The following is a 21,888-nucleotide window of genomic DNA, read 5'->3' on the forward strand; positions in this document are numbered from 1 at the left end:
ATTCCCCCCTGTAACACTCATCATTACTTCTACATCTGCAAAGAGAGTTACATTCACACAAACCCGAGCACATAAATACCTATCCGCAAGAACCCAAATGGAGGACATTTTCCAGGGTTCGTCCCTCTACGCCACTTCTCAGTTGCGGTTTCTTCATGAAGACAAAGAAATGGTGCTGTGGTTGGCATTCGGGGTTTGGCAGGACCCCTTAGCCTACCTTGCTGAGGAAGAAACTGGGTTATGTGATAAAGACACACATACAAAGCTTGTACAAATAAAACACAAGTTGGGCCACTGCAGATCAAGGCGATTCAAAAGAATAAATGCATTATTTTAAGTGTGTTTTATTATTTGTTCTGCATGGAGGTGGCAATAAAACATCGCCCCTCACCAGCAGCAACATATTGAAGAAAGGCTGAATGTACCTTCATGTTAGTTAACCAAACTGTTTTACATTGGCATTGTGATATTTTTGAATCACCTTAAGTGCTGTAACTTCAGCTTAAGTCTTTGGTTAGAATTTGCTCTGGCCTTGTGGATATAAGAACCAAATAATAAAAACCCAGGGCATTTGCTTTGTATATACATTTGCATTTTCTGTAAAACTTAATTTTAAAAAAAGAAAGGAAAGACAGAGGGAAACATCTTCTGTGTAACTCTGTTTTATTTCACTATAAAGTATGGCTGGACTAAAAGTTTCCAGAGGAAATTCTTCCAACATGCCAAGATGCAAAGCCCGCCAAAGAGCTAACAATTATAGTCTTAAAGGTTGTGCATTTAAAAGAGGATATATGATGAAGGATATATAATGTTTATTTCATTATAGATCAATCTGCCAATAATTTCTTGATAAGGAGATAAATATTTTGGTCGATAAAATATAAAAGAAATAGTGAAAAATGTCCATCCTGGTTCCTCAAAATCTAAGGTGACTGGCAGACACTATATCCAAATATACAGCCATGAAAAAAATATTAGACCATCCTTGTTTTCTTTAATTTATTGTTCTTTTTAATGCATGGTACAACTAAAGGTACATTTGTTTGGACAAATATAATGATAACAACAAAATAGCTCATAAGAGTTTAATTTAAGAGCTGATATCTAGACATTTTCCATGGATTTCTGATAATGATTTTGGTTATTATCAAGAAAACCTCTTATCAGTTATTTTTGTTGTTATCATTATATTTGTCCAAACAAATGTACCTTTAGTTGTACCAGGCATTAAAATGAAAAAGAAATTGAAGTAAACCATGGTCTAATACTTTTTTCCATGACTGTAGGTACTCAGGCACTGAAAAAATAAGCGCTTTTCATAATATGTCCCCTTATAATATTTTATTTTTATGTCCCTAAAATATACCATTGCCAGTTTAGGAGGTATTACATGTGTAATTCATTACATGTGTGTGCCTTCTCTCAATGCATTTATAGATTAATCATGTAAGATGCTTTTGATACAATGATCATGTACTAATATTGTTTTAAAACTATGATTACTCTAGATACATTAATTGTATCTGCCTAAACTTTCTGTGTCCTATTTAGAGTAAGATTCTACAATCACAAAAATAAATATTTTACATTTTATATCTTATGTGAACATTGCAAAATTTGTGTCCCCACTATCATCTCTGCAAGTCATAACAAGGCAGGAAGTTGTGTCTCAAAAGTTGTTCCATGTCAGGTCACGGACTGGGTGTGATGAAGCAGAAAGATAATGGTCTTCTCTGCTTGGTGACATGACGTGTCTACAAAATGTATTCAAACTGACAAATCAACGGTTCAAGAGGGACGCACCTTCTGGAGAGTTCTACCTACATTCTCAGTAAACATTGTTGGGTATAAAACTGGGTTTTAGGGAAATTATAGGGGGTCCAGACTTCATGAACTGATCCGCCTTAATCATGTAAATCAGGGAAGTGTAATTTGAACCCAGAGACTCTGTAACTGCAAATTTCTTGATGTAGTGTAATAAAATGATGTTTAACTGAGAACTGGGACGTCTCCTGCTCATCATTCCCCATCAAACAATCTGCGCAGAGAAAAAGGTGAGGGGATTTACTGTTGGAGTCAGATTATTTAATTTTAAAGGTTTCCTCAATGCATTTCTCAACAATAGCACCAACTAATGCAGTCAAGTAACAACAGCTCTGCTACAAAACCATAAAATCTTCAAGAAAGTTGCAATGTTGCTTATCTCCACCCCATGTGTATCAATGATGTAATACACTGCAGTAGTTTTAGCTAGTGTGACTAATAACTTGGCAACTAAAGGTATATTACTAGTTCAGCATTTTTGGCTAATGTTAGCAAAGACTGTCAGGGATTTGCATCTTCACATGTTATTCTAGAAACTTCAGATACCATTTGTTGTCAGTTCAGGACATCCAGAAACAAGTTAGCAGGCAAGAAATAAAACATTGGTCGCCAGTTGGAGGTATTTCCAAGCTTCTGCAAGACAAACTCCAAGAGGTCCCTTGAATTAACGGACAGCATAGATGGTTAGCATAATGTTTCGGTCTAAGTTTGTTCAACCGACCTATCAATCATGATGCTCTTGTCCCCCATCCATGGGATAAGATGTTTTCCATGTTCGTGGTAAAGAGCCCTTTCGTCGTCTGGGAACAGTTTGCAGGCATATCCGAACACCAAGAGGTCGGCGTATTTATCACTGTCACTCACGTCCTTCTTCACCGGTTTGTTGTTGTGGTCCTTCTTTGCCGCTCCGCGACGATACATCCCCCAGTTTCTCGTGAAAACAAATTAATTTGCAAGACAGAATACTAAGGACGGTACAATAAAGGTTTTCTGAGAACCAAATTGCTTGCAAGTGGGCCAAATGTTACGATAACCGCGAGTACATAGCCAAAACAAAATTCCTACGTGCCGTCTGTCGCCATGTTGGAAAGCAAGTAAACGCAGTCGTGTTTCCGGTCCGCACTTACGACAATAAGTCTGCATCGTTAAAACTTACCCATACGTGCCAGATTTACATTTACAAAAATATAATTATTTTTTTAGACGAATATTTTCTTTTAAAAGTGGGCATTGTGGGTAGGAGTCATATTTTCGCAGTAAAGGGTTTTTTTGTTTTTTTACATCTGTCGAATGTGCTGATAGTGAATGGATCTAACTATTACAATGTGCTGCTGCAGTGCAACTGCACTGATCAAGTTTTTTTTAAAATAAACTTTATTAAAGCAACATGGTGCAATACAAAACAATACACCAACACAACGCCGTCAGGGGGTTTCAACAATACAGAGGCAAGCTTTCATACAAAAACATTGTAAAGTGTACATAAATTCAAAGTTTTTATAGCTTTCATGTTGGTAGATTTCTTATTAGACTTAATATATTGTTTGGTTTAATTTTCAAAGAGAAGAAAGAGAGGTTTTTGATTAATGTAACGACATTTATGGATATGCCATTTGGCTAACTGTATCATGAGATTGATGACATAGTATTGTTTTTCTTTTGCAAAAGGAAAGTCAGTGAAACGAAACAGTTCAAAGCACAGGGACAAATGAGGTTCAATCGAATAAGAAATCAGGTTACAAATATCTTTCCATAATTTAGTTGAGAAAGGGCAAGAACAAAATAAATGAAAAACATCTTCAGGGTTACAATGATCAAGTAACACACATCTGTTTATTAGTAACACGAGGAGCATTATGGGTAAACCACACGAGAACACTTAAGTTAAAATAAATATTCCCATTAAAAGGATAATGTTTGGAAAAGTGAAGATTGTATAAATGTTAGATAAACAAAGCTCTGGATTTAAACCTGAAACGTATGCCTGGTAACCTAACAGTCATTCATTATGCACCCTATGTCTAATCAGCAGTACAGTGAGGAAAATGTCTAGTTGTAGGTATTATTGTGCAATTTATATGCTGCTTCAACTATCCAATTTCCTAAGTCCTGATTTTTTTTATTTTATTTTTTTACTTTGGTGTGCTCATTAGCATTCAGTTGTAATGTGGAAACAACATGCATGCAGCAAAGAAGATATTATTCAGCATTTCAACAACATGTTGATTAACCACTTAAACATTGATTTATCTGACATATTATCGATGTTAATGCAAATAAATAACTTTTCTAACTTATAATTTTACACAGACTGCAACAAGTGTGTATCCTACAACCTATGTAATACTAGAGGTGCGGGGAAAATCGATACAGCTTAGTATCGTAATACTTTGATTGGCAATATTATGTAGTTGTTGTTTTTTTTGGAGGCCGTAGCGGGCTCATTTTAAAGGGATATGCTGGAGATACATAGACTGAGAATTTTCTCTTATTTGACAAAACAATTCTTGCTTGAATTTAATTTTGTGGACACAAAGTGCAGTTAAACAGCTAAATCGCAATATATTGTATCGCATTACTCACCATATCGCAAAATACTTAAAATCGCAGTAATAACGTGTCGGGCTAAAATTGTATGGTTGGGCCTCTGGTGATTCGGACGTCTAAGGTATACTGTATTACAAATATGACTACATTTGAGCAAAAGTATTGCTATGCAACACGTGAATTTCCTAAACTAATAATTACCACAAAATCAGCAAGTTATGTACAAAACTTTTTTTCATCATTCAAAGGAGGCATTTATGTGAATGATCCTGGTTGGAATGTATTACTGTGATTATTCTATTAACTACAATGTAATCTTCATTACTGCGGATTATATTCTGATTGTTAAAAGTGGGAACAGAAAGACATATATACTTCATAAAGTTTTTCACTTACTGTATAAGAGTTTGTAACTGATAATTGCGTAGCCTACAGTATTTTGGGAGAGGAGTCAATTCATGTGAATACAATTGTGTTATGAGCATTCTGGTGCATTAAGAGTCAGTAGATACATTGGCACATGCACCCTGCTGTGAAGTGATTAAACTAGAGTTTTTAGCCCCATTTTAAAACTTCCTCCACTGTTGAAAACATCATTGGGCTATCCTATATCAACATGCAGAAAATTAAAACATGCTTCTCCCAGCTTCTATTTTTCAACAGCTTTTAGTTATCAGAAATTGAAAAGAAATATAAAAGAGACAATTTTCCTTTTCTTGAGTATTGAAAATGTTGATGCCCCCACAGTGAACCTACCGCATATTTAGATTGACTCCCACCCACGGTGAGCTACAAAGGTACAGTTAATTAGAAAAGTTTTTTTTTTTTTTTTCTTTTTAGATCATAAAGGGTACTCTTTCATCCTGAATTTTATATCAGTGTGGTGGTGGTACAGTGAAGAGAGGGCTAATTAGCCAGTGCAATGCAATGGACCGGTGCCTTTTCAGACTATTGAAGAGCAACATTTGAAAAGGTTTGGAAACAAGTGCAAACTCTAAGTTTTTGATGAAAGGAGCTAAGTCTATTGAGAAATAGGCTACTGGCATATTTGGAGGTCAAGAAGCTTTAGGTCCAGAGTTGTTTAGACTGTAATTTATTGTGTGCATTATTTGAAGGAATCCATTGAATATTATTTCCAGTATTTTTTTACAGGTAAACTATGTCCAAAAGTGGAAACTATTTTAAGCCTTCCCAGTTCTTTTCATGACTTTTTCAACAATGCAATTGTACCAATATTCTCTTACACAAATGTGGCTGCACAGATGGTGGAATTGAAGCAGTCACTGCCCATTGTTTTCTGTGATAAATGCAATGTAGCCAAAAATATTTGGGAATGAATAGCACGCCAGAGGAGATTTGTGTGAACCTGTTATAAACTGACATGCTGTTATGTAATGTTTTTCACTTTTATTTATTCTTTTTAAATAAACCATTATGAGCAACAGCTGCACCCGTGGGTTTTGAACCTTCGTACAGTATCTGACCTACACAGCCAAAGGTGAGGTGTGAGGGAGGAGAGGTTTGACTAAGTGCTCACATGAATAATACTCTACTGGTGTGTGTAGGAATGTTCTGTACGCATACATTTCTGAAACACTCGTGAATAATTATCATGAGGTCATCCAAAATGAGGTAAAGGGTAGCACACCATTCCCGGAGAGGTGCTGACCGTGATGGAAAGTACAAATGTAAAGAAAAACAGAAGGATAATCGTCATTAAGTGAGAGTGAAGGAAATTATTGTGATCATTAAAATGTTAATTGAATAATACAGTATGATTTTTAAAATATGCCACTGTAGACGAAGCACAGAAAGGCTTTAATTGACTATTGATTTATCTCACTCTCCATTCTGGTCTGTTGTCTTAGTGACTGTGAAGTGCACTTACACTCAAGGTGAACACAGATCAGTTGTCTAAACACAGTGGCAATACAGCTCAGCTTGTCACCAGAGAATACAACATCATAGTAAGTAGTAAAAGGGATGATTCAGATTTTTAACGTGGGGTTTTATGGGTTACTTATCCATAGTCAGTGCATTACTGACAGTGGATGCAAGTTGGCATACCTCCAGTTTGGAGAAGCAGGTAGAAGTACCAGCCCAAAAGTTAAGCAATGTTCTGCTGTCGCCGGGGGGCAACAGCAAAGTTTTTAGTTAATGCAAAAATATTTATCTGTTTAAGTGTGTGCTTTATTTAGAATCTAGCTTTACCTTGCCATCAGACCATCCTTTCTGAAGGGGAACTGAAGTCATATCTATGCTCTTTAAAGCCACCAGAGTCCTTTGACAAAAACAGTAATTTTACCTCACAGAACACAGATGGAGAGAGGATCCACTCAACTTCACCAGTTAGCGGCTCAGGTTGCGTCTCAGAAAGTACTTACCTCAGGTAGGTACTTTTCTGAGCTGTTACTGAGCCACTACTCACTAGTTGACGCTGATTGGATAAAGTTCAGGCGGCGATTTTGGGCATGTGCGATTTATTTGCAGACTGGTGCAAACTGGACGCTGAGGGGTTAACATCTTCTGCTCTGCTGACTGCAGCTGGGAGAGACTGCTGCGGGAGGAATGGGCCGCTTGTGAGTGCTTTGGGATGGTACCTGCTAAGTTGGCAACACTGCTTGCTGCGTCGGTCTGTTTTCACATTCTCAAACTCTTAGTTTAGCCGCTACAAAAGTACTTGTATGGGAACAGAGGCCGAGTGGGAACTAACTAGTGGGCATAGCCAAAATACTGAACCACTTTCCAAAAAGTACTCAGTGGAAACACACCTATTGGTGACTCCCAACTAACCCTTTACAACATCACACAATGACACAAACAGACCAGCAACATATGTGTTCTGTGAAGTAAAATTACTGTTTTTGTCAAAGTTGTCTGGTGGCTTTGAAGAAGAACAAAGATAATAGCCTCAGTTTTCCATTGGACAGGGTTGTATGCAAGGTAAAAAGGTGAAAAGATTCTAAATATAGTGTACACTTAAACTGATAAAGTTTCTTCTGGTTCTTCAAACTGGGGCGTTCCGATCACCATCAACCATAGGTAATAAACTGACTGGATAAGTGCTTCATACAACCTCACTTAAAAAATCCAAACTCTGACTTTAAAGAAGAGCTATGGCTTCACTTCTATTGTTTTAACACTTTTAAAAGCATATCAGCCCACAAGAAACACACTCATTCTACTGAACTGTGCACTTTCCTGTCCTAGGTCACCACCCCGCATCACATTAACACAGTCAGCGTGTGTATAAATAATGAAAATTGTGGAGGAACAGCAGTTCATTTAATGTTTTTCTTTTTAGAGAACCACTTCAGCACACAAAGTGGTGATATCCCTGACAGCATCATCCAAATTATGAACATTGCAGCATTTTAAAAAGAATCTTAGTTGGCAGCTACTGAGGAGGTGAACTACAGAGTAACCCCCTTTATGTCAATGGTAATAGCTAAAAAAATGTTAAAGTTGATCTGTTTAGTCTAACCTATGCTTAAAACAAAAAAGTGATGACCCAAGAAGCATTAAAGTCATGGAAAGCTCATGTAAAATGATGCATTTCAAAAAAATATTTAGAAACCTTTATTTTGCCTTAAACTATGTGTAATATATTATAATGAGTGATGCATTTTGTGGTGAATATGTGTGGAAGAAAACACTCACAACATTACAAGACTGACTCCTTCCTGCCTTTGATCCTCAATTTGCATACAGAGCAAACAGATGATGCCATCTCCACAGCCCACCACTCTGCTCTGAGCCACCAGGAACATCTGGGGACCTCCGTTAGAATCCACTTTGTTGATTACAGTTTCGACTTTCAATAGCATCATCCCAGACATCGCTGTGGACAAGCCTCATGAGTGGAGGAGACAAGTTGGCCTACAATTGGACAAGGAGCAGCTGCTGGCAGAGGAGGTGGTCATGGGGCAAATCTGACCCTGTTCCTCTCTACATCAATGGAGACTTTTACATGACATTACATTACATGTCATTTAGCAGACGCTTTTGTCCAAAGCGACTTACAATAAGTGCATTCAACCTGATGGTACTAGACATAGACCATAGGAATCAAGTAAGTACATAACTTTAAGAGCTAACTGTCATCGCTAAAGGAGTGCTATATGTTAAAGAAAAAAAGAAGAGAAAAGAATAAGAGCTTTTTTTTTTCCATATAAATTGTCCCCACTTTTTCCACCAGCATCTCCGAGGACCATTGTTGGAAGGCCCAACAGTGACTCCAGTTCCTCAACAACGTACTCAGAAGGAACAGACTGGAGGAGAGAATGCTGGTGATCTTCTACCACTCCACCAACGTGCCGGCATACTCCATCATTGTGTTGTATGCTGCCTGCACAGTGGCTGACAAGAAAAAGCTGCAGAGGATAAGGTCAGCTGAAAAGACAATTGAGTGTCCTTTTCCCTCCCTGGATGACTTGGCTAGTTCCAGATACCTCCCCAGAACAAGGAAAATCATCTCCAACCACCTCCATACCACAGACACCAGCTGCTCAGCCTGTTGCATGGAGGTACAGGTGCATAAAAAGCAGAACAAACTGGTTCTTTCCGTGGGCTATCAAGACTTTTAACTCTCACATTAGTCCTTTAGTTGTGGCACTCTCAATTCCGTTGTATAGGTGTCTGTACAATGACAATAAAGGCTGTCTTATCTGGTCTACAATTAGTGTTTTATGCATGCACACAAACAATAGTTCTACTCAATCTCAAATGATTTACCGCATAAAACCTGGCTCGCTCGTGAAGCCTAATGAAGTACACAGCTGGGCTGATATACTACGGTCGTACAAATGGGAGAGACCAGATTGGCTTTTCAGCCTTCACCACAAAGCTTTTATCTCTCCCCTCTATTATTTACAACCCTTCACTGTGTTTTGTTAAAATTTTCTCCATAGGTTCAGAAGAACACACTCATGAAAGCAGAGGGTGAAACAAATAGGACGGAGAGCGAGAGAGCATTAAAGTATGCAGACAATGGTTTGAAGTGCTGCTGTGGAAACAGTTGTGTGTCTTGTACAAATACATACTGGATCTTTTTGAAGTTGTTTTTGTTGTTGTGTACATATCAATGTAATATTAATACAAATTCTCAGTAGTATAAATATAACATATACAGTAAAGGAAAATAGGTTATTCTTATGGGTCTCTAGGGTTACACAATTTCAGCTGCACATTTATATATTTGACTGAAGAGGACATATTATGCTCATTTTCAGGGTCAAACTTGTATGTATTATTACTTGTACTGCTTGCGTAATTCTTTTTATTGTATTTATATATTTATACTAAGTTTTCATGCTTTAATTTTAATTTTCAGGAATTGCATTGCAAAAGTTTTTGTAAGTAATCATACAGACCCTTTCATGAGAGTGCATTTAAATGTCAGTGTTTCCGGGTCATCTGCACCATCATTGCAGCCGGGGAATTACTGTAATGGCACTGTAGCAGCAATTTCTATCTATATATAGTATAGCTGCGACATCACAACCTTGCAGAAGTCTTACCGGCTCATTTATAGACACAATTTCTGAATACGGGCTGTTTGTATTTCTCTGTGGATTGAGCGTTTTCATCTGTTCACAGTATTTTTACAGCAACTAGACCTGCTTTATAATCATAACAAATACATAAATCTCCTTTTTTACATTATGGGACTTTTAATGCAGCATCATATTCACTGAAACAAAATAAATGATGAAAGAGGAGGAGTTGAGAATGCTATCCATGAGAAAAAAAATGCTTTTTTTGTATATTTAAAATAATTAAAATGTTGCTGCCATATCACACTGCTTGCAGTCTGATTATGGTGCTTCCATTCACTATTCAGGCACAGCAGTCATTAAAGTAATGCTTACATATTTTGTTTGGCACACTCATTAAATACATGCTCACATTTGACAGGTTCGAAACCATGAAGTTACATAAATGTGCCTTAATTACCAGGGGCTGTGCTGAAATCCATCTTTTAAGGCCTTGTATGCAGGCCTTGCTGGGCGTTGTAATAACCCATTCTTAATCACAAGGTGGTAATTAAATACCTTGAGGAGTTGTATTCGCAGATGGCCAGAAAGCCAACCAGGAGGGTGAGAGAGCCATTTGGAAGCTGGTAGGCAGATGTTTAGCTAAGCAACAAAGCCCTCCTAATTTATGCCTCTCTCCTTCTGTCTCCCTCTTTCTTTCACCTTGTATCACTATATGCAGACTTGTAAAGACAGCCAGATGTAAATAGCTCAGTGGGTTGGGGCTTGAGTACAATTATTATTAATTGGCAGCCAGAGGATTGCATGTTTTTGTAATTGCAATTTATTGTCATGTAAATCATCCCTCACATGTTCTCCTATCCTCTACCTTCCTAACCCTTTCTAATCCCACTTAAATTAAAAAAGCAGACTATTTTGATTGTCAGACCTTTGCAGTAAATTTGATTTATTACATTGTTTACCTCCCAGACTGCTTTAGCAGGGACAGGGCACATTAATAAACATTGCTGTAAATACAAGAGCTCGCCCAAACACAATTTCTCATCTGCAGTCTCTGGATACAGTCACCCTAAAATAGAAAATAAGATTTCCAAATGCATTTAATCCTGCAGAGCAATAATACAAAGAGATTAGTAGAAATATGTATTAGTTAGTATATATATCATAGAGGACATCATTATGCTACACACGTAAATTAATGTTGATAGAATTATGCACTAAACGAGACAAGTTTCTGCTTCATTATGAGGCACAAATTACAGTACCCTCATGGATGGCCGGCAGGGCATGGACCCAGTGGCTCAAGGTGTCAGGGCCCTTCTGGCTTTCACCTGAAAAATATCGCTCAAAGAGACAGATGCCAAACAGAAAGTGACTAATAATGGTCTACATGGACAAAAAATGACTGCAAGGAGACAGAAAAAATAATCGGAAATTACTACCATGAGGCCCAAAAAAGGCCAAAAATGACAACAAACAGACCCCAAAAGATCCAAAGTGACTGCAAAGAAACACAAAATGAGCAAAAAATACACAAAATGTCTACAAAGAGTCCCAGAAAGACAAAAAAATGACTGTAAGAAGACATAAAACAACCCAAAAAACCCACACAAGACTGCCAAAAGATCAAAGAAGCCCACAGAAATTCCAAACTGACTGTGAAGACACACAAAATGACAAAAAAAGATACAAAATGTCTTAAAGGTCCCATAATGTTAGATACACAAAATTATAAAAGAAACCCCATAAAATTACTACTATGAGGCCCAAAAATGACAACAAATGACAACAAATAGACCCCCAAAAAGATCCAAAGTTACTTCAAAGAAACACAAAATGAGCAAAAAAGACACAAAATTATTACAAAGAGACACACAATTTTTAATGTCTAAATAAATACAAAGGGGCCAGTCCTCTTATCTGTGCTGGGATAGAGTTCCAATTTTGTGCAGCTTTAACAAAGAGCGCAGAGCGACTAAAAGCAAAAATTAAGAATAAAATATTCTGGATCTCATACAACCAGGTTCTAAAAATTCTATATTTACAGCTCTATTACATACTCATATTCATGTACCTTTTGATAGTTTAGTGGGCAATCACAGTTGGAAGCAGCAGTTGTTGGTTTACCTGAGTGCATTTATGTAACGTATCTTATAATATATATTATAAAGCTTCTTATTCACCCATTCACACACACTCACACACTGATGGCAGCGAGCTAACATGCAAACACTGGTAAAATCATGCTAACATATATCCCATTACACGCACACCACTCCAACATTCAGACGAGGTCGTAGGTGAATGGTGCTTCCTGTCTGATGATGTAACAACACACACTGATATCTTCAATAGTTCCCTCATGCAGGTAAATACATTATTCAGGTTACATGTGGAGTGGGCCTATAAATTCACAATGTACGGATTACAACATCAACTCTTTTAAGTTTTGGTAAATAAAACAAAAGCAAGCCAGTCACTCCATTCTGTCTCGTTAAACCCGCTGGTACTGTTCAAAGGGAGCTATTATAGCGAGATTTCAGGACTCAGCCAAGTGCCTCTTCTTTATAGTCAGTCTACAGAGCCTCAGTAACAAGCCTTTGCAGTGAGTCCAAGCTGAGAACTGGGAATAAAAAATCCTTTAAAAATTCTCTTTACAGGTGTTGATATTACTGAAGTGATCCAGTCAAAAGATCACTGCATTGTCCGCGTTTTATTATCTGTATTATATGTATTTCTCACGAGAAATAGAAACACTGGACACTCAAGGATACATTCTACTCTATTACAGTAATAATTTATAATGAAAAACCTGCTGTCTCACAATATGGCCATGATCTGATTAGTGGATTTAGAGAAAATGTGTTATTAAATACTTAATACTGCTGATGAATATTTCTAAACAATGGCATTAATGTCTCCTGAATAACATTTTACAACCTGGTGTGCCAGTAATCAGCTCTCAGAATTAGGGCATCAGACTGCAGCAACAACATGAAGAAACTTTAAATGCTCTAAGTCTATTCTTTGATCCTGCTGAGTAGTCCGCTGAGAGGATTAAAGTGTCATATTAGATAGATTCGCGTCTGTGGAGAATAATATAAATCTTCCAATTCCCCTCAGTGAGATCCATAACCAACTGCATGACAGCATGAATGAAAAATGCAAATCGCTCCACATTTAGACACTTTGTTTTTTCTTGTTATGCCTGGCACAACGTGTCAAAAATCACCAGGGTGACGGGAGGAGAAAAAAATTTACAGCCTTGCATAAAAAAGGCTTGTATATGAAAATTGAATTTTATTGTTGCAGCAAAGCGCATCCAGCAGCTCATTGAATTAATTCTTATGACTAAGAGTGGATTGCTTTGGTGAAATGGTGATTGCAGCCGTGCAGCTTGTAGCACAATCACACAATAAGAAAAAAAAGGAAAAAAAAAAGAAAAATCTTGCAGCAAAATTTGCCATAAATTTTTAAGTTATTTTACAGTTGTTTTTTCCTCCTTTCCTCTCCTCATGTTGTGCTGTATTTCTTTTCTTCCATCTGTCTCCCTGTCCTGTCCACCTCAGTCATATTGAATGTGTGTTTAAGTATACATTTTGGACGGGTTGATGGCTGATTTCATTGTCCGTTGTCCTAGTACTTGTTACTCTGTGCAATGAAAATAAAGTAATATCTGAATCTGAGATAATTTATTTAAAAATACAGATAATATACAGTAAATGTCTGTATTATATATATATATATATATATATATATATATATAGAATAATTAAAGTTATTTTAATGTAATATTATGGTAAGTGTTTCGCAAAATTTTTTATCATTTTTTTACAAAAAAATTTAAAACAATTTTTTTACAAACATTTTGAAAACATTTTTTACAATTTTGAAACAATTTTTAAAAACATTTTCTTTTTTTTCATTTTTACAGCACAAAAACTGAAAATTGCTTTACTTTTTACATTCAGTAATGTAATGTGTATTTTTTGTATTTTTACATTGAATTCACTGTAATTTAACTTTCAAGACAATTGAATTGAATAATACCGTAAAAAAAAAAAAATATAATGTCCTATTATACTACTTTACAGATTTCAACTTCCATTTCATGATTAATATTTGTAATAAAATGTATTTACTTTTTCTTTGGCACTTAATGTAGAAAAAAACAAAACAAGAAAAAAGCTCTGTAAAATAATACAATAAATGACTCGATTTTTCTTTCCAGTGCAGCTCTTCTTCATGTTTAACAATCAGATGACGCTGTTAGAAACGACCTTTGACCTCCAGATGCTATCACACATCCAGAAGACACCTGACGTGTGTTCTTCATGTGCCCCATTGCGATCAGTCTAAGTGATCTCCTTCTATGAGTGGCAGGTCAGACATCGCCACGAGGCAACAGGGACAAATGTCCTGCTGCTGCAGCTGTCTCTTTTATTTAGGAGCAGGACAAGTCAAGTCAGATTGCACTGCAGAGAGAAAGTGGATTTATTGGGATTAGTCTGAGACTTAATGGGACCCCTGGGCTCTTATCATTATTTCACACAGAGCCAACCCCTCCAGGTGGGGTTAAACAAAGTATGAAATTAATTTATGAATATTTATGGCCCTCTCAAATGAGGCCCTGCTAATCCATCAGGGCTTTTTTGTGTGTGTGAATAGTGCAGATGAGATATTTTAAACTTGGCACCTTTAGGGCTGTTTATCTGCTTTGTTCACAATATCTGGGTGATTAATGTTGCGATTAAGTCTTACCTAAGACGGATTTGAGCTTTTATTAGCCACCCAGGTCTGTCATAAAGGTGTTTATGATTTGTCTTCAAGTGGTTCAGGGTGTATATAAAACACACAGCGAATTCCAGCAAGTGTACGTGTGCGCGGACACAAACTCACACATAATGAGAAGATGAAAAACGAGGAAGAGGAGCTTGTCGAGGGGATGAATCAATATCTCGAATCTTAGCTCTGTGTTTTTGTGTTTGTGTGTTCATATAGTAAACACAATCCTCTTTATACCTCCATATTAAGCAGAGTCACAAGCAGCCTGGCTGCAGCCGTGACAAAGACATGAATTCCCAGTGATGAGTAATGGGTAGATATTTAATGTGTTCCCCATGTGATCTCTGTTGTGATTAGGTTAATGTGGCTTGAAGGGAAAATGTGACATATTGAATGACGGTGTGGCTTTCAGTCACCAAGTAATTGTTAAATTACACACAGGGCATGTATTTATTATCTGCGACAGGCCTAATGCACTGGATGGTGTGTGTGTGTGCTTCTGTGCATGTGTGTATTTGTCTGTCCAGACTCTTGACAGTGTAAGTCTTGATTTTATTTTGAAAGTTTGCAATACACTTTTGAGGAGATTGTAGGATTTTAGTGGTGGAATGTAACTAAGTACATTTACATGTAAGGTACTTGAACTTGATTTTTTACATGTTAATGTATACTTATATTAAATGTTGTACTTTTTACTCCACTACATTTAGCTCCCAGCTTTAGTTACTTTTCCGGTGAAAATTTAATCAGAATCAGAATCATCTTTATTGGTGAAGTACACATGCTACAGATGGGCATTTGGAAGAAACCTGCCAACTACATTTATACCCCAGTATGTATGAAACATGCATACATGGTAAAAATTAAAGATACATATACAGGACTATGCAAAAGCCTGTTTTGATAATGGACACTTTTATTTTGAGAGGATGAAAAGAGACTTGATCCTGTCTATCGTAGAGGTATGAGGTTAATATTTAAGTGTGTTTTGTGTTAAAATAAGTTTTGGATCAAATTAAACCGGGTAATTCATGCTAGCAAGGTTTGATACAGTAAGCTAGTTTTGCTTAACTTAATACTCTTGTATTTCTGTGTGTTTTATAATTGTTATTGCGACTTTCAGTTGGCAAACTGTAGCTTTATCCAACTTAATTCTCAGCCAATTGGCTTATTCACGTACAGCCACAGAACTGAGCTCTCGGCCGTGTTTCAGTTCAGTGAGTACTGATATGCAGTCAAAGATAAAATTAAAATTGAAAAATACACAGATCGAATAAAAATTCCATGTGACCACGATGAAATTCTTAACAACCATAAATCGATCATAGATTAATTATCCCCCCTAACACATACTAGGAAAATCCGGTTTGCTTGCTCTCGTACAAAAAATAAGAAAGTCAAATATACAAATATTAAATATTAAAAATAGAAAAAAAGACATTTGACAAAATATGCACACAGTCAGGTTGGTAAAAATATCTAAAGGTGGTACAATGGTAGAAATAATTATTAATAAAGTGTCTTTTTACAGGTGCAGTGGTGCTGAGAGTTACTGTCTGTTCTGTCTCTCTGTGACTGATTGTCCGTTGCAGTCTGTTCCTGTCCTGTTTGGTGGCCGATCCAAACCAGACAGTAATAGAAGTGCAATAATCATATATTAACATGAAAAACATGTGATCAATATAAAATAATATTAATATTTGGAATACATACAAAAAAAAAGTAAAAATGATAAAATTTATTTATGGTAAAATACTGGCAGCTGTGGTTGCCAGAACTAAAAAAAAAATACAGTGAGTGTGTTTTCTACAGTAAATTTAAATGTAAATATCAGCAAAAACTGTAATTTTGACTGAGTAGTCCCTTTATTTTCAGGTAAATTGTGTCTTTGTGACATTACAGTACTTCTCTCTTAAGTTTACATGAAAAAAAACTGTGTTTTCTACAGTTTAAAAGTTTTGTACTATTCCTTGATTTACGGTGATTAAAATCGTCTGCTATGCTGATACTCAATTTTTAATTTTACACCCTATTTCTGAGGCAATTTGACAGTGTTTTACTGTAATTTCTACAAATAATTTTTCACAGTGCATAACAATCTGAGTGGAGCCATTCTGCAAAAAACTTACTTTTTATACTTTAAGTACATTTTGATGCTGATAATTTTGTACTGTAACCTAAGTACTTTTAATTGCAATTCCAAATTGCTTTTACTTAAGTAAGGGATCTGAATACTTCTGCCACCACTGCTAACTGTCAATGCCATATTTAGTAGAGCATGCATTACTTACACAATGTGAAATAATGAGCATGTGGCCAGTAATGTATATGGAAAAACTGATATTTTTCTGTTAGTGTAGATATATTTTTTATTTATTTTCTGTTAGTTTAGGTATTTTTTTTATTTATTTTCTTATTCCTTTTTTGCAGTCTCTAATGACACTTTTCCTACATTGGACCATTGCTCCATTTTTTCTTTAACTCTCTTTGTCTCTTTTCTATAAGTTTCTATCTTTCATCTCTAACTTTCCACCAGCTTAAAGCAGGGTTTTAAAAAAAAAAATCCTTTTCTTTAGGTGAATAAATTGAAAATGTTATAGAAGCTCCTGCCTCCTAATTGGGTTCTCAGACCTGCTCCCCCTCAGTGAAGAATCAGGTAACTGTTGAGACCTGAGGCTCTGAATCCATTGTCATCCAGTTTTTTTTAATGTTACCAACCAATATTTGCACTTCAATTAACTTATGGAAAGCAGTCGCCATTGGTGTGGGCAAGGACACTTAAGCAATGCTAATGATTTCCGCCACACAATGTCATATTTGCTCAATAGAGTGAAATTACACACTAAAATCAAATGAGCTATCATTTCCTTCTGCTCTTTGAGTACGTGGCTGTGGCCTCCCCCAGTCCAGTCAAATTCCCTCACATACATCAGCTTAATCTAAATTGGCTTCTACCTAAATCACACTGGACAGAAGATCTTAAACATGAACTTTAAAGTTTTATTTGGGGACTGATCAAAACTCATTATTGTATCAGTTATTTACAGGTAACATTTCAATAATCAATGTAAGCTCTCTTTCAGTAAATTGACCTTTTCCTGTGGCCTTTTCCCATGAATAATTGAAATGCTGTGTGACAGCAGCTCTTGGCAGGATTAAATTAGTGCGGAGTAAAGCCCATTTTATCCTGACCACTGTCTCAGAATATATAGACGCTTCCATGAAGCCCAGACTTGGCATTTCACTCGCTGAGATGAAGGTCCAAGAAACGTAATCACAGGAAGGATCTGTGACCGGATAGAAGACCGAACACCTCAGCTGGCTCTGCTCACAGAGAGGGCACCGGAGCAAAACTTTGCTCCGTTAAAATAAAGGTTGGAGGAGGACGTTTCTGCTAAAAGACGGTAATGTCAGCCTGTCAGTCGACTACTTCGGTCTGCATCAACAACCACTGGATGGATTACAATGACATTTTGTACAAACATTTATAGTTTCCAGAGTGTCAAGCCAACTGACTTTGGTGATCCCCCGACCTTTCCACTTCCAGGGTCCGTGGGCACAGAAAACACCAGACTTTGTGATTGTTTTACATTGTTTTGCTGCCATTGTAGACATTATGCATAGTTTTGTGACTATGTTTCTCTTTGTGGTCATTTTGGGTTTGTTTTGGGTCTCTTAGTACACTGTAATACATAATTCTGTAGTCATTTCATTTTAAAATATAAATGCGTCCTTGATTTTGAGGCAGTTGTTTAAGTAACTTTAATATAAAAATGTTTGAGATGTAATCTAATTATTTTGATCACATTAAATATAATCTTTATGCGTATGTAATTCTAAATCAAGAGAATTTTGAATGAATCCAACACAATAGAATTAGTCAGTTTTTAAATGACAGGCACTTCCTGTTAAGTTGTTATTAACTCAACTTGTAACATAGTTAGATTTAACTAATAATATTGCGTGCAATCTTTTGCCTCAATTTTATTGAGTAGCTATTGTTTATCTTTTTTTTACAGTGTAGTCATCTGTATCTTTTTGGCCATTTTGTGTTTCTTTATAGTAATTGTTTGTCTTTCTTGGTTGTTTTGTGTCCTTTATAGTTATTTTGTGTCTTTGTGGTCATTTTATGTGTATTTATATTCATGGGGCAGCCTGTGTGTGTGCCTAGTGGTTAGAGTATCAGGCTTGTAACCAGAGGGTCGAATCCCAGGACTGACGGGTTTTGCCTTGAGCAAGGCACCTAACCGCAAGGCGTGTGAACGGTTACGGGTTAAATTCAGAGGACAAAATCACTGAATGCTGTTTCTATGTGTGTTGGCAAAACGAATCCTAATCTTCTGTTTTGTGTCCTTTGTAGTCATTTTGTGTCTTTTGGGGGTCTCTTTATTTTAATTTGTAACTTTATTGGCTGCTTTGTGTATCCTTGTAGTCAAATAAAAAAGTCCAACTGCTTTGATGATATTCTGACTTTTCCTCTAGCACTGTCATCAGGTCAAAATTTCAAAGTGTTTATCCTGTTAGTGTCCAAATGTTAACTGCATTTAATGGGCTATGGTTCGGGTCTATCTTTTTTCCCGACATGTTTTGTCGAACCTGGTCTCACAGGAATCTGTGAAATAGCCACGGATTCGCTTAACTCAAAATCCGTGGAATAGCCGCGGAATAACTTAAATTTCCGTGAAACTGACACGGATTTCGCTACAATGCAAGTTAATATTTTTTTCTATTGGTTTGTTTCAAGTTACGTGACTTTTAAGGTCCCGGCGGTCAGAACAAAAAACATGGCGGACAGTTCTCTCATTTTTAGTGAAAAAAATCAATATTTTGACTTAGTTTCTGCATAAAAATGGATTTTGATCACATTTCTAGCGAGAAATATGTTTTATTTTCTAAATATTCACTCAGTGAATGTACATAATCACTTTGTATGTTGGAATAGCCACGGGATATGACTGTCATTAACTTGCATTGAAGCGAAATCCGTGTCAGTTTCACAGAAATTTGAGTGATTCTGTGGCTATTCCATGGATTTTGAGTTAAGCAAATCCGTGGCTATTTCACGGATTCCTGTGAGACCATGTTGGTTTTGTCAAACAGATTTTTCTTCAATTTTGGAATTTTCCCAATGCATAAGATGACCCTCTTTGTCAGATATATGGTGGTGACATTTTCCAATATAAATAATTATTTTGCTTTGTTTATGTCTTCAGCCAGCCATGGCTTACAAGTCAACTGCTCAACCGCATTGGCTTTGTAGTGTAAATTTACTACCTCTCTGAGTGAGAAAAGTGTATTAAAGACCAAGTCGAAGCTCCTTTTAGTTTTCTTTATTATCAAACATCAGAATACACTGCCAAGGTACAGCAGAGGAGAACTTTGTCAATTTCAAGGCTGCTGAAAAAAGGTGTCCCTCCAATGGAGCCTGTGTTCTCTCTGGCTTTTCTGTCTGTGTGTAAGATCATTTAATTCAAATGTTCCAGCCCATACGCAACACATGGGCACATCTTCCCTGGCACGAGCACGCTGCTAAGTCTACTTTTTAACCTTAAAAGGATACAACCTATACTTGTTTATATTCAAAAAGTCCAATGCCTTTACTGTCTGACAAATCCCAGATATTAAAGTTCATTATTCTGGTTTGAACCAGTTGTTATATGGAGACTCTGGCTGTTACATGATCTAGAGTTCATACTGAGGCCTTTTAGTAAAGCAGAGACTTACATTAAATGTAACAATAAAATATACCACTTGTAACAGAAAATATACTACAAATCCATATGGTGACTTTTTAATAAAACCCAAGAGACAAGTGATTCACAAACAGAATGCTATAAATAGGGTTTGAGAGCTTTTTAGCCCCCATTTGTGCTAAGGAGTGCCATCTCTTTATCCTGTGAGTTATTTTTTAACATGTATTGATTGTTGCAAATAACTGCCTCTGCTATATATAATCAATCATGGGGCATAATTGTGTTTTACTCTCCAATATAAATGTTTTTCAAAGAAAGAAATGGAGATGCAAAATACCACAAAGAGACCAAGAAAAGAAAACAAATTTTCTGCCTCTGCTGCTTTTGCCAAAAAGCTTTTAATGTAAATAGAAAATGGCCAAGAAAGAAAAATAGAGAAAGAGACACGGCAGGGTAAATTCAAAAGGTGATCATCAGACTGGGACAGCCAGAGAAAACTGTGAGCCTTTCCCTGAGCTAATGATACATAGGACAATTGAGTGGCACTGACTGGTCTGTAGTCAGTGCACTTTAAAGGGCTCATTCTTCATCTTGGCCTAGTTGGAGTCTAATGGAATGGCAGCCTGACAGTCTCTGACAGAGAGAGCACTGCAGGGCAGAACGGGGCATATTTCAAATAGTGGACATCACTGTGGATAATTCAATCATTCAGTTTACGTCTTTATCAACATATGTAAGTAGTGGCAAAGCTAGAAAACACAGCCTGCTGACTGGCTGCTTGGACACAAAGCGGCAACATTACTGCTGAGTTGGAAAAGCAACAGCTTCAAGAGGCAGCTACTCGATCAATGTGACATATAAAGTACGTTATTGGTGGTTGAAATGAGTTGAATGTGTTGAGTTCTGTGCTTTGGTGTTTCATTGTGAGCAAGAGCACATTTCTGAATCGTCTCTGCTTTACTCACTGAAACCATGAAGGGCAAGTGTGAGAAAAAAAGGTATGATCCTTTTTAGGTTTTAGGTTAAGTATGATTTTTATGACTTAAGAGCAGGTGAAGATATAAAGTTTTGCCAGGAAAATCTTTCAAAGTTACTTAAAAGTTCTTGTTTTTCATCTATGAAACAGGTGAAGAAAAGCTTTTCTAGGTCAAAAAAGGTTTTGCCAGGACTAGTGTTTACTAAGTTACTTTTCTTGTCATCTGTGGAAAAAACAACAACATAAAAATAAAAAACAGTGAAATGTGATCACCTGCCAAAAAAAGGTTTGGCAGGACATTCATTAGAAAAAAAGATCCTGCCAAAACTCCTTTTTTCTCCACCTGGCACAACTTTTTTTCCTCCAACCTTCAACATTTCTTCCTGGCATGACCTTCTTTCACCTGTTCTTAAGCCATAAACAGGAGAGAAAACAATTTTGATTAAACTTAGAATTGATCACCATACTTTTTTAGTTTGTCACTTTTGTTTTTTCTTGGGTTTCCTTTTTTAGTCATAAAATAAAGACTAAGATTTGAAACCCTATTTTCCTATAAAGTAACCATGCC

The 21,888-nt window shown here is 36.5% G+C and overlaps 1 protein-coding gene and 1 long non-coding RNA gene across 4 annotated transcripts in view; both read right to left on the reverse strand.

Moving 5' to 3' along the window:
- Positions 1 to 2,915, reverse strand: part of sfswap (splicing factor SWAP) — a 68,195-nt gene extending 65,280 nt beyond the window's left edge. For all 3 annotated transcript variants that reach the window (XM_059357847.1, XM_059357846.1, XM_059357849.1), the window contains exon 1: positions 2,546 to 2,915. In XM_059357847.1, the coding sequence (XP_059213830.1) occupies positions 2,546 to 2,745 (200 nt within the window). In that variant the 5' untranslated portion in view covers positions 2,746 to 2,915. The remainder of the gene's footprint in view (positions 1 to 2,545) is intronic.
- A 7,967-nt stretch (positions 2,916 to 10,882) lies between these two features.
- The window catches only part of LOC131992720 (uncharacterized), a 190,164-nt gene continuing 179,158 nt past the window's right edge, over positions 10,883 to 21,888 (reverse strand). The window contains exon 3 of the long non-coding RNA XR_009396241.1: positions 10,883 to 10,935. This is a non-coding gene — a long non-coding RNA (uncharacterized LOC131992720). The remainder of the gene's footprint in view (positions 10,936 to 21,888) is intronic.

Source organism: Centropristis striata, chromosome 19, assembly GCF_030273125.1.
Source record: "Centropristis striata isolate RG_2023a ecotype Rhode Island chromosome 19, C.striata_1.0, whole genome shotgun sequence".
NCBI classification, from domain to species: domain Eukaryota; kingdom Metazoa; phylum Chordata; class Actinopteri; order Perciformes; family Serranidae; genus Centropristis; species Centropristis striata.